This window comes from Apaloderma vittatum, unplaced genomic scaffold, assembly GCF_000703405.1.
Source record: "Apaloderma vittatum isolate BGI_N311 unplaced genomic scaffold, ASM70340v1 scaffold11701, whole genome shotgun sequence".
Classification (NCBI taxonomy): domain Eukaryota; kingdom Metazoa; phylum Chordata; class Aves; order Trogoniformes; family Trogonidae; genus Apaloderma; species Apaloderma vittatum.
Window position 1 is genome coordinate 982 of NW_009700830.1, and position 12,581 is coordinate 13,562.

Genomic DNA, 12,581 nt, shown 5'->3' on the forward strand with positions numbered 1-12,581 from the left:
TTTTCCTCTTGCTATGGAAGGAAAAAGGGAAAGTGCGGACCTGAATCTGTCTTTTACCGTTGTAGGCCTTATATTATTTGTGTAGTAACACTTTGTAAAAATTTTAAGTGGGAAAACAGACACAGAGCTGTCAGGGGCAATAACCTGTGCTTAGAGGAGTCCTTTCTAGATGCTCCTAAACCTGCCTAGATCTTGTACAAAACTTACCTATAGATCAGATCAACTAAAGTTTTGACAGAAACTTCAGAGGTAGTTTTTGCCTTCTGAAATCTACTCCCTCTCAGAAGGAGTTTGCTTTAAATCTAGGAGCTTCTAATTGCATTTTTATATTAATTTGACTTTAGTATATGAGCGTATTGTGAAGGCAATTTATTTGCATGTTGCCTTTGGAATGTAGAGATTTTTAAGTTGTTTTCTGTAGCACCTGGGGCTAGAGGCTTTAGTGTCAAAGTTGAAGCTGATGTTCAGTTAAAGCCGAGATCCTGATTCATAATTTTGTTCTAAGCTCCAAGGAAGTGTGGTGCAGCTTACAGCAATATTTCTGTTCCCTTCAGATTCTTGGCAGAGGTGTTACAAAAGTGCTTTGGGACTAGTGCAAGAATGGCAAAACAAGCCTCTTCTGTGTTTCAGAAGTGCCACAGGATGGCAGTATTTCAATATATTTCAATAAAGTTCTATTATTTTTAATACGTTGGTTGGTCTTTGTTTTGGTTTAGTATCTTTAGACTCAAAACTATTCTCAAAGTAGGTATTTGTTCCTATAAAAAAGTTAGAATGTTGTTTTATTGTATAGAATTTACTCTGTAAGTACAGGTCTGTGATGCATATCAGTTATTTCCTATCTGTAGTATGGCACCGTTGGCTGAAAAGTATTAAAGTTATTAAGGGAAGTAAATAATGTTAGCTGGGCAAATTTTTATCTCTTGGGGGTTGAACCTGACCAGATCCACGTAACACTTTTTCATTTGTTTTTCAGTACTTTAAAGACCAGATTCTCAAACCTGGCCAGTCAGCATAATTGTGGGGAAAGAGCAATAGAACAAGGGTGAAGTAGAATTTTACACAATCACTGCAGCTCCTGTGTCCTGGGATCAATGTTTGCTGGTTTCAATCTGCAGGCAGGCAGAACAGAATGGAGTGAGCTCCAGCAGTTTTGGTTTTCATTTTTGTCTTCTCTCAGCTTCTACTGACTTGCGGTATTGTTCCTGTTGTTTAAAGAGTAGTATTGAGGGTACAACTATGTGCTGATCAGTTATCCTAGCCTTAGCCAGTATTCTGTGCTTCTTGCTGGCATGGTTTTTTCGGAGTTATAAAAAGAGAGTTGCAGTTATTTTTTTGGTTATGTTAATGATGACTTCTTAGTGTGACTTTCGTCATAACTTCAAAAAAAAATTTGTTTTCATATAAAGACTAAGATTAGTTTTTTGATGATTTTATTTTCCATATATTTCAAGAACTTGTAAGCTAGTAGGACAGTTATTAGCAATGCCTACTTAGCACAATGATTGAACTAGTTATCCCATTTTATGTCTAAAGCTTTTTTTACTCTCAGGAAGTATTCAGAACTAAAAATGAATCTGTGTTTTATTTTAATAAAAAATGAAATTCCTGTATTCATTTGTCAGAAAAATTGATTCTGCATTTTTTGGCCTGCTTTGAATTGAATTTACGGTTTCATCATTAGGGCTTGGATGAAGATTTGCACCAAAAAATCGCAACAGAAATGAACCTTTCAGAAACTGCTTTCATCAGAAAACTGCACCCTGGAGATGACTTTACCAAAAGTGAGTGGTTCTGTTTGCTCACCAAAATCTGTTACAAGGGAACAGGAAGGCACTGTAGGAGCATTTATAAGGAACGATGTTAAAGACCTTGGAGGCGCTAGACAAGACAGAAAATATCAGAGAGACCAGAGTTTGTTCAGAATCACTTTGTGGGTTAGTTTCAAGCTGAATCAGTTTGCTGAATCTGCTCGCATGGCGGTTGCGTGCTGACATGAGCCAAGGGGCTGGAATCCCACGAGCCTGGAGTTAGGCTCCAGGGTCAGGGAGCACACTGGCACATTGGCCCTCTCCCTGAAGCAACCTGGTGGAAGAGAGAGGGAAACAGGTTTGGGGTTATCAGCTGTCTGAAAGAGGCCCTGGGACAGTATGCTGAGAAAGTGTCCTGTTCCTTCGGTTTGAACAGCCAGTGGCTAGTCCACAAATTGGTACAAAATAAGTTCCTAAAAGTGTGTTTGAGACCAAGACTGATTATCACATGCATTGAAGAAATAGTCTTCTTCCACTTAATAATGCTAAACAAACTTTATTTTCAAGGTTCCTGCTTTGGACTCAGGTGGTTCACCCCAGCCAGTGAAGTTCCTCTCTGTGGTCATGCTACACTTGCATCAGCTGCTGTGTTGTTTCACATACAAAGTATGTTTACAAGCTCCTTATTAGTACAACATTTTCTACCACAAAGGCAATTAAATGTTCAGAACGTTTAATGAACACATGTGGAGATACCTTAGGTGCTGACTTTGACAGTTGCTCTGTGATTGTAAGCCGGTAGTCAGTTTCCTCCATGTAGATTCTGATGGCCAAATGTTATTCTTCTTGAGGCAAACAGCTAAATGTGCAAATGTCGTCCGGGAGAGGTACAGTAGAATTTGATGAATAGGGAATATTGCTCTTTCTGTTAAAAGGAAACTCCTGTTCATTCCTGGAACATGCAGGAAAGATTCACTGGCAACTGCAGTCTTTATTAGCCTCAGCAGATTATTTATTAAGTTTATTAAGATTTCCTGTAGTTTTTATATTTTAATTGCATGACTAACTTTTCCTGAACATGCTGAGCTACTCTAAGAGCTGTAATAATTTAGATTCAAATTCTTAGGTTTGATAATGTTGCAGTGTTCTCTTTCTAGAAAACACAAACTCGGTTATCACATTTGTGACCCTGAGTGGGGAATTAAAAGCCAGACAAGTGGAAAATCATATTGTCCTGGATTTACCACTTTACGTAACCTACCCACAGGTCAGTCCATATTTTATTCATTACAAGGCAAGTGTGTGTTTATGTTTGTATGTGTATGTAAGTGTATCTGTCTGTCTGTAGTTGGATACAAGTATGTACCTATATTCTATTTTTACACTCTTAATATTTTTTTCAGGCACTTCAGGACGTAGAAGAGTTAATAAAGGTAAAAAAAGAATCTATGTGTGGTCTTAAAAGCACTTTTATAATAGCTATACATATTTTGATGTATTAAAATGGCTGAAAAGTGGCAACATGGCATTGCTTGATACAATCCTGAAACTTTAAAGGTCTGAGTTGTGCAGTTTGGGAAATGGAATTCTCCAAAGTGCTGCAGTTGAACTTTTGTCTCCTGCTACCCTTGGCTGGAGTGTCAGTATTTATTTCAGTGGTATTTTCAGACTGCTTATGGATGTGAGGACACTCTAGCATCCTTGCTCTCTTTTGGGTCCCTGAATTTCTTTCCAAGTTGACATATCCAGAGCTCTTAGCACCTGCCTGTATCCATTCATGCACTCGATGCCTTTATTTTTCTTGCTTGCATGTACCTGAGGACTGTGTGAAAGACCTTGCATAAGCCCTGTTTTAGAGGGAGTTTGTTCTACAAAAATGTGAAGAAGATACTATTTTATATTCAAATGATGATGATTTTCTTTGTATTCTTTAACTTTTCCACCAGGCAGCCGTTGGTGACATGACTGTTCAAGATCTCCGCTATTCCCCTGACACAAAGAAACTCTTGGTCCGCCTCAGTGATGCTTATGAAAGGTGCCTTATACTTTTTAAAAAAAAAAAAAAATCAAGTGTGCAGAAATCAAATCTGCCTCTAGTTCTAAACCGTGGAGATTAAAACCTCTCAATTAAACTTTTGTGTTAAGTAGTTACTTTACCTTGTAATGTGAATTTACTGAACCTGCAAAGCTGAGTAAGATCAATCTGAAATCTCTGCAAAAAGGAGGTGTAGGAAGCAGCTTTAACGATGGTGTATTTTCCCCATCCATTTGAGTTAAAAAATAATAATAAAAAAAAATCTAGTAACCTAGCAGGAAATTAGGAATCTGGCTCCTTAGGCGAAGGAGTAATAGTTGCGTATCGCTAGTGAGGCAGAGCACGTTGAGGGAACGCAGTGGGTTCTTATTGTCATTTGACTGTAATCTACTTACATGTACTTAACAGCACCTTAAGGAGCTTTGTAGAGGAATTCCAATTCAAACAATTGCAAAGCATTTGTTAATCTCGGAGAGCTGATTTTCATTGTTAAGTATGATTTGGATACATGTTGCTCAAACACTACTTCTTTGATCAGGCCAAATTACTACTATTGAAATTTGTCCTAACTAATGCTTGAAGATTGGGCTGGTGGTGAGATAGAACTATCCTCAGCTGTGTATTCATTATTTCCACTCTTCCAGAATTTATTTTGTAGGGAGGTGCCTGCAGCTTCGCAGACTGTTTAAGGGTGCTTTAGAATCCCACGGAGTGTTTACACTTTGCATTCTGTAGCAACGAAATATTTCTTTCAGTGATTAAAATGTTGAAAGAACAGTGTGCTCTCTGTAGCCAGTGCTCCAGGATTGCTTCAGAAATAAATAGGAAACGCATGGCTTGAACCTTTTTTTCTCTGCTCACTCAGTGCATTGCATTCAGCATAGTCTTCTATCAAATGGTGCTGGGAGGACAGTGCTAGGAATCTTGGCTCCTCTAACATTTTTACTGTGGCTGTTTTGGGATTGTAGAGGAGATGATTTTGTTTTACATTTCTTTTTGATACTTAAATTCAATTAAAATGAAGGATATGGGTTATTAAAATTCTGTAATTATATTCAAGGTCTGTGTTGGAAGAAATGCAAGTGAGCGCGCAACGTTTTTTGTCAGCTGAAAATACAGGAAAGGTGAAAGGACTCATTCTCACTCTTAAGGGAAATTCCAGTGGAAAAGACAAAGGCCATGATTTTTACTCCAGATATTTTGCACCTTGGTTTGGAGTTCTGGAAGACCCTGTTACAGGTATGTGTTTGTGTGATAAGTGACTCTTCTGTTTCAGTTCAATTGAAAGGTACTTATTAAACTTAATGAATTTGAGAAGTCATCCAAGTTTTTAAGCTGTCTGTTGGTCAGGAAACAAATTGGCCTTTTTAGTTTTCAGAAGCTGCAGTGAGACCTTAAAAATCTTCCCAAGTTACATCCTGATACTTGGCAGCATTCAAGACTGAAAAGAGTCCTGAGGTTTTGTTGTAAAAACTGTTAGGAGAGAGAATATTTTTGTTTTACACAATGACTTCTGTCCACATGTGCTATTCTTAAAAACTGTCCAAGCGTCTATTCATTTTTTGATGGGTAGTTGTTCATCTTTCCTTGATTAACATCACATTTAGATGGATAATTTTGAGATTGTATTATTAGGAAACTTCATTTCTGGTAAAGAAATAAATTTTTAATGGGAATGCTTTGTTATTCCTACCAGTTGTGTCTAACCATGAAGCCCTCATAAAATTTGCACTGAAGTCAGAGGATGAGGAAGTAATACTACTTTATCATAAATAAATGGAATGATAAAGCCTTAAGGCTATCTGCTCTGAACATTCTGAGGTGTTTTTGCCCTAAACACACACATGGCACCTGATCTGTTTATTGCATTTACATTTTGAATATGCTGCCCTATAAACTAGTGATTCTAATTTAATTCTATACTTTGTTTTCCAATTGCTTTTAAGGATCTGCCCATGCTGTTTTAAGCAGCTACTGGTCAGAGCAGCTGGGGAAGAAAGAAATGCTTGGTAAGAGAAACTGTTTTCTTGCAAAGATTCCCATTTATGTAACAGCTGCTCACTAAAAGAAAATGTTATATTATTGCTGCAATCCAAACCATAGCAATAAATCTCTGACTGTTTTCTTGATATGAATAGAGTGTTATGTAATATTTTACGCACAAGGTAATCTTTAAGAAATTTCTTTCTTTCCTCCTCACCATCATGACACATCATGCCTGCAGGGAATTTGAAGTGTTGATTTCCGGATCGTAGCTCGCTGCAGTTAGTTTTTGATCTCAGTTTGGGGATTTTAATTCTCATGACCTTTCATCGTAACTTAAGCTTGGCAAACTTCGAGTGATGTTGTTTGTGTGTTTTGATTGAGTTTTCCTTTCCTTCTTGGTGTTCTATGGCTTGTGTTGTGGGTATTTGAAACAGATATCAGTATTTTCCTTCACAATGTTTATTTTTCAATTCATTTGGACAGAGATTTCCTTTTCGCTTATGTATGTTAAAATGAGACTGTAAAAAGCCACACAGTTTCTGCTTGATTTTGATATTTTCTTGAGAATTACTCCAGGTTGATCTGTTCAGTGATAACTTTTAGTTTAGAGCAGCGATTGGACCGTTGATCAAATAAGGTACCTTGTCTAAAAAAGTAAGCCCATTTCTAAACAAACAACTGCCTTAAATATAAACTTTCCTGTATTTGGTCAAATGAATCTCAGAATGAGTTTTCTCAAGAATAATAAGCTCTCTAAAGAATCTGTTTGTGCTCCATAGCTCAGTATGGTAATCTGCAATGACTGAGACCTTCTCCATCGTGGATTGAAGGAAAGGTTTAACTTTCTGTTCTGAAAATCTCATATTTGCATTAACATCACACAGATCTGTGATAATTTCCACAATGCTGGGTAGAAAAATCCCAAAATACTTCCTGAAGAGGAGAAACCGTCATTGGTAATGCGTCTCTGTGGACTAGCTGTTTCTCAGAAAATTTTTGACATTTTCAGATGTTAATGTGGCATTTTAAACTCTTCCATGCTATATACAGACACTGCTTTTTTTTTTTAAGGAGACAGACAGAAATTCTGTCTGTATTTTTAGAAGGTAATTTCTACCTGGTTTGCATTTTCATGTATTTTGTATGTACAGTGCTATTTCCTCTTGTAGAGAAACTATCTCCAACAGCAAAGGCAGTGGGTACTGTAATCAGCATCTCTAACGTGTTTAGCACTTTCTTTCCCAGATCTCATGCATATATATGTCCTCAAATTTCTTTTTGAGGTAGAAATCACATAAAAGATTTAAACAGAGTGAGTTCATTTGACATCTGATCAACACATGGGGTTTTTATGTGTTTGTGAGAAGTTACTTTTCCTTACATGTATGTGGCCCAAGGGTGTCAGGTAGTGCTGGGGTGAATTGTATTACTAACAGGATTCTCTGGAAAAGATGGCTGGCAGTCAAGAAGATTCCGTATCACCCAAGACTGATAAATAAGAGCATCCTGTGACTTGTTAGAAACCTTTGCAGTAGCTTCTGTAATATCCAATGCCTTTTATTGCAAGAATAAAGGGAAGTTTTCTTCCATAAAGTTAAGGATCTGTTAGTTCCAAAATAGATCAGGTATGAAATAATATAAAAATGAGGAACGTCAAATCTATTGTCAGGTCCCTAAGAGGAGGTCAGCTGCATTTCTGCTGAAGTATCAGATGTAATTGCATGTGTTTAGGTTCTCGTCCTACTTTTATTAAACCGAATTGTCACACAACAGCTACCCCCATCAACTACAAAGGGAGTTTTAAAGTCTTTTTACAAGGTGAAATACCTTATGATCTTTCCTGAAAGTATGTACATATCCTTGAATTTAAGCTGACTGTTAAATCAGAGTTCAGTGTCAGTCTTTGCCTTACTTTATCTGAAGAATCTCTGCAGTAATGGTTTATAATTCCTCATATCAGACGTATTGACTTTCATAATTGCTAATGAATTCCTGTATCCAGCCCTTCAAATATTTTTTGCATTTCTAAGATAATATTTATAAACATCCTTAAGGTATTTGGTATATTCAAACAGATGATAGAGGACTTACCAATTATTGTGAAAAAAAGGAGCTTTATAAAAAAAAAATTTTAATCTCAGGTGAGGCCAGAATAATGCTTTTTTTGGAGGGGTAACCCAACCAAAAAACAAACCTTACTTTGGTAGATGCAAGATCATAGTTTTGCCAGGATTTATTTCAAGGCAACTACATACTTGTTTTTATACAAAATACGTATAAAACGTATATACATAGTATGAGGTGTTCCTAGTAAATGCAGACATGGAATGAACATGTGATAACTTTGTGATCCAAAAGGCAAGCGTACGTCAGAGGTGCTGGAATGTCTCCGGAGACATTATTGTTGAATAAAATCCTCTAGTTACTGAAACGTTCCATGCAGTTCTGTTTACTTTTAGACATAGTGTGAAACATCAGTGCTTCGGTGTGAGAGAAAGAAAAGACCAAGTATTATTTTCACGTAAGCTTGGGCAAAATTTTCCTTTGTGGTTTATGTTGGGCTTTTTAAATTTTTTTTACTGTGGAGGTTTCTTTGAAATAAAATAGAATGGACCAGCATCAAACAGTCTCTAATCCTGCATGAAAACAGGCAGCACTGGTTCCACGTTTCAAGAAAGAAAGAAAGAAAAACACCCCAACCAACATCTGAAGATTTGAAATAATCCATCTGTTTTATTTAAATCTTCTGTCATGAGGGAGTGGCAGAATTTAGTTGTGTATCCACACTTGGCAATAATAATTGATCAAGTTTAGCATGGTCTGGATCTCTGAGAGTCCAAACCATTCAATTGAAGGCATTAGTCCATGCACAGATGTTTCTTCTGACAAGCTAAAAAACCAGTAAAACCAAACCCAGTAGAAATTGAATCATTTCTATAAATGGGAAAGAACAGAAAGTATCAATATCAATCTTTATAGCTCCTGTTTCAACTGTTCTGGAGTGTTTGCTTTGTCTGAGAATCTTATATCCTGTTAAAAGGAAGAACTTTCTTGTCGTCTCTGGCTGAGAAAATATGCTATCTGTTAGAGATCCTGGGCTCTATCAGGATCTGAATACAATCTCTACCCAATTTACAAGTTGTGGCTTTGTGAGGAAGAGCACCTTCCTTGGCTTTGAACAACTTTTGGAGTAGCTGGAAGCTCATTGAGTAAGGAGACTGAGCATTAATGCCTCTTTATCCGCCTTTTACAAAAACAGTGCTATGAAACTCAAACCTTTGCTAAATGCCACCTGAACCAGACCATTTTCTGACGGAGCAGTTGTGCAACTAAAATCGAACTGCTGAGACGAGTCTGCAGGCTTGACATGCCAAGTGAGTTTTACCATCCCACCTGGATGTGACAAAACAGCTTAGGCAAAAATTTAATGCGGTGGTTATTTACAAGTGGAAGGCTATTTCTACTGAAGGTTTATCCAACTATATTAAATTATATATTCAGGATTATACAATTCCATATCGGTTCCGATCTGTATAAGAATTTGGTCTCTGTTTATGACAGCTGAAGCAGCACATATGTTTCTCTGAAGACTTTTCCCACTCCCTGCTAGAGTTTACCCATTAGCCAAACACCTTTTCTGAACCTAGTAGCCACTTCAGATGTTCAGTGCTGGTAAAGTGGTTCCTCATTCTTCTGCAGATAGACTTGAGTGTTCTTCCTTCTTACCCCCTTCTTGGGGGAACCCAAGACTTTAGATACACAATGGAGACTCGATTGGCTGCAGCACTGAAGCTGTCCTTCCCCGCTTGCATTAATGGCCATTGTTGTCACACAAATTCTGGTCTGATCTTCATCCAGGGTATCCCTGGTACAGTGCTTGCCCTGGTGCTTCTTGCTTTCTGGAGAAAGAGGCCTCATTTCCCTGAGTTTTCGTGGGTTTTTAAATAATTTGTGATAGACACTATTTAACTGTGGCTTCTTGTTTCTATCTAGCTTTTCAATGTTCCCGCCGTGGAGGAGAGTTGAAGATTTCACTGCGTAGTGATGGAAGAGTTGATATTGCAGGGCAAATTGCTATTGTATTAAAAGGATACCTGACTTTCTGAAGAAATTTACACTAATCTCCCACACCTTCAAATTACTCATTTTTCACTGATTATAACTTAGCTCTAGGCAATGAATCACCAACATCCTCAAAAGTATTTGATCACCTCTTGTCCATTTTTAAAAAGTACCTGAAAATGCCCACTTGTAATCCTCAAGATCCTCAGTGCTTTCTTCGCTTTCATCTTGCCCCTTGGCTTGTTCGCTAACTTCAGACAAATGCCTAAGGACAGCTGTCTTGGTTTTCAGCTTTTAAATGCTTCTCTTCTTTGTTTCCAAATGTCATGTCGAAAGCGAGTTGAATTGTAAAACTTTCTGATTGATAATCATTTTCCCTACCAGTCATTTTCCATGAGATCTGTCTACAGTCCTCCTAAAAAAACCTTTTTCTGCCATGTATTGAAATAATGCTCATATGTTCATCAATTTACTTGAATTAAAATACAAAAAAAATTATAATTGGTTTAGAAATGTGCTTTATAGTTCTCTTCTAGGACCAGTCAAAACATGAATGCTATTGCAGTGGCTTATGAGCTGTGGCAGTGGCTAATGAGTACTAGTGCTTAGACCATATTTTTAATTGAAGTTTTTGGAGAAAGATTTGAGAGATTGACATAGTAGTGCACTTAAAACTGGTTGAAAGCTGAAAGAAAACTTTTTGGGTTATAGCAATGTCATTTACTTTTCAAAGACTGAAGATTTACTCCTAATTTAAAAGTTTCTTCAGTTATTTTCTTCATGAAGCGTTCTTCAGGTTTTGTCCCTTTTTCCTTTAGTGTTCTCGTCTTTCTCTGGTTTATTAGGAAAACTAAACTGCTTCCGTTACTCTAACTAAAACTCTGCTTTCCCTTTCAAATCACTTCTGTCCTAAGCTTTGCTTTAGTTCATTTTCTTTGCAATATTCCAGCATGAAGCATTTTGAACTCAAAAATGTTTTCATACTGTTGAAATGGCTGGAAGTCAGCCCTTTATAAGTTATGAGGAACTTAGATGTGCCAAGTTCCCCTATTTCGTTATTTTGAGTTTTATCATAACTCATAACTTATATCTTACTTAAGTCCAAGTAGCTGGAGGCAAGTAACAACGGGAGAATCCTAAGATTCATTTGAAATTAAAGTTTCTAGCTCCTGCCACTACACAAAATGTACCAGAAAGACAACATAAATGTGCTACAAAGCTGAAGAGCTCGATGGCAAGCAAAATGAACCTCCAACTCAAAACACGTGTTCTTCTGTATTCCATCTTGCTGAAGTTCACGGACCTGAGACGTGGCGGATCAGTGGAGGCTCCACACGTGATGCCAGACCCGGCTGCGGAGGCAGCTGAGCAGCGACGGTGCATTTAGTGGCTGCTTTGACCTCGCCTTCTCACGTGGTGCCGTGGTTGCTTACTGGCCAGTGACCTGGATCATCTGCTACTTCCTCTTGACTTATGTGAAGAGTGGATCGGGCCCATAATCTCAGATGCTTTGGAGAAAAAACCCAACCAACAACCCTCCATAAGAATATAAATGATCTGAAGAAGCAATTATTGTTCACCCGTCCACATTTAACAAAGAGACAGTGCAATTTTTATTTTTTTTTTCACTCAAGGGGACTAATAATGAACAAAACCCAGTAAATTTTAAGTACACTAGCTATCAAAATTTCCTGACCTAACCCGTATCTTTGCTGCTTAATGCATTTTTTATAGTTTACTACTACTTTGTCTCTATTTCTGTTTGGGATAGAAAAATCACCAGAGCTCAGGTGGGAGGCTGTGCAGTAATGTGTGTGTAATCAACAGATTAGTTAATCAGCCATGATTTATTAATGATGAATTAATTATACCTGATTGTGCAGTTCTGCTGCCTAAATGGATCTTTAAAGGAGTTATTTTATTAATCATCATTGTGCTAATTGCAGACACTTACAGAAAGATTGCTAATTAAACATGCAACCGTATGCAAAACAGGCAAGGCTGCTGAGAGTGGCAAGAAAAAGAGCACTTGCTTTCTGAGCAGCAACTTTCTTCTCATGAAACACTGTGTAGTTGACCTGGTGATCCTAATTACTCACTAAGGCTTGTTTTAATGCATTGCACATTTTCAGTCAACAGCGGAGGAAATTAATTGTCGTGACAAATTCTGTCCGTCTCCTAGTGCAAAAAATAGGTTGCTTGAACTTCAAATAAAATTATCTGGAGTTTGCGTCTCCTTGTTTCACATTTTCATGCAAAGGGCTTACCTGTTGGTTTTATTAGCTGTGTATAGTTAATCTGGTTTAACTGTCTTAAGAAGCAAGAGCCTGAACACTAAGTTACTTTAGTGCCAAACGAAGTGTCTGATTCCACTTGAAATGCGAATTCAGACTCAAAATCACATCAGTAAACAGAGGAACACAGTGATGGTTGCCTAAGCTAATTTCCAAAAGCCAAAGTCAGCATGGAAAATGCAGAAGGGAAACAGTACTTAGAGGTTGATTTCTCTGAAGAGACTGCTGTACTTAAAATAAATGTTACGCAATCTTGTACCTATGCAGCACCGTTTTTAGGCCCTGGTAGTGCTGAATACAACCTTTGAGTGCTATTGAATTTCATGCAGGCTTCTTCATCATGGGCCTTCCGTGATCTCTTTTTTAATGCAAGTTGCTAGGCCTTCCTCATTAATCAAATAAAACTCTAAGAGAGAATTTTCTGGAACTACCTGTACAGTATTACAGTTATTA

At 37.5% G+C, this 12,581-nt stretch overlaps 1 protein-coding gene across 1 annotated transcript in view; it reads left to right on the forward strand.

Annotated features, from left to right (window-relative positions):
- PBLD (phenazine biosynthesis-like protein domain containing) overlaps positions 1-9,878 on the forward strand; it is a 10,213-nt gene extending 335 nt beyond the window's left edge. Inside the window, exons 2-9 of the mRNA XM_009878888.1 lie at positions 1,685-1,784; positions 2,319-2,417; positions 2,909-3,018; positions 3,155-3,184; positions 3,698-3,786; positions 4,847-5,025; positions 5,733-5,795; positions 9,766-9,878. Of these exons, the coding sequence (XP_009877190.1) occupies positions 1,685-1,784; positions 2,319-2,417; positions 2,909-3,018; positions 3,155-3,184; positions 3,698-3,786; positions 4,847-5,025; positions 5,733-5,795; positions 9,766-9,878 (783 nt within the window). The remainder of the gene's footprint in view (positions 1-1,684; positions 1,785-2,318; positions 2,418-2,908; positions 3,019-3,154; positions 3,185-3,697; positions 3,787-4,846; positions 5,026-5,732; positions 5,796-9,765) is intronic.
- The last annotated feature ends 2,703 nt before the right edge of the window (positions 9,879-12,581 follow it).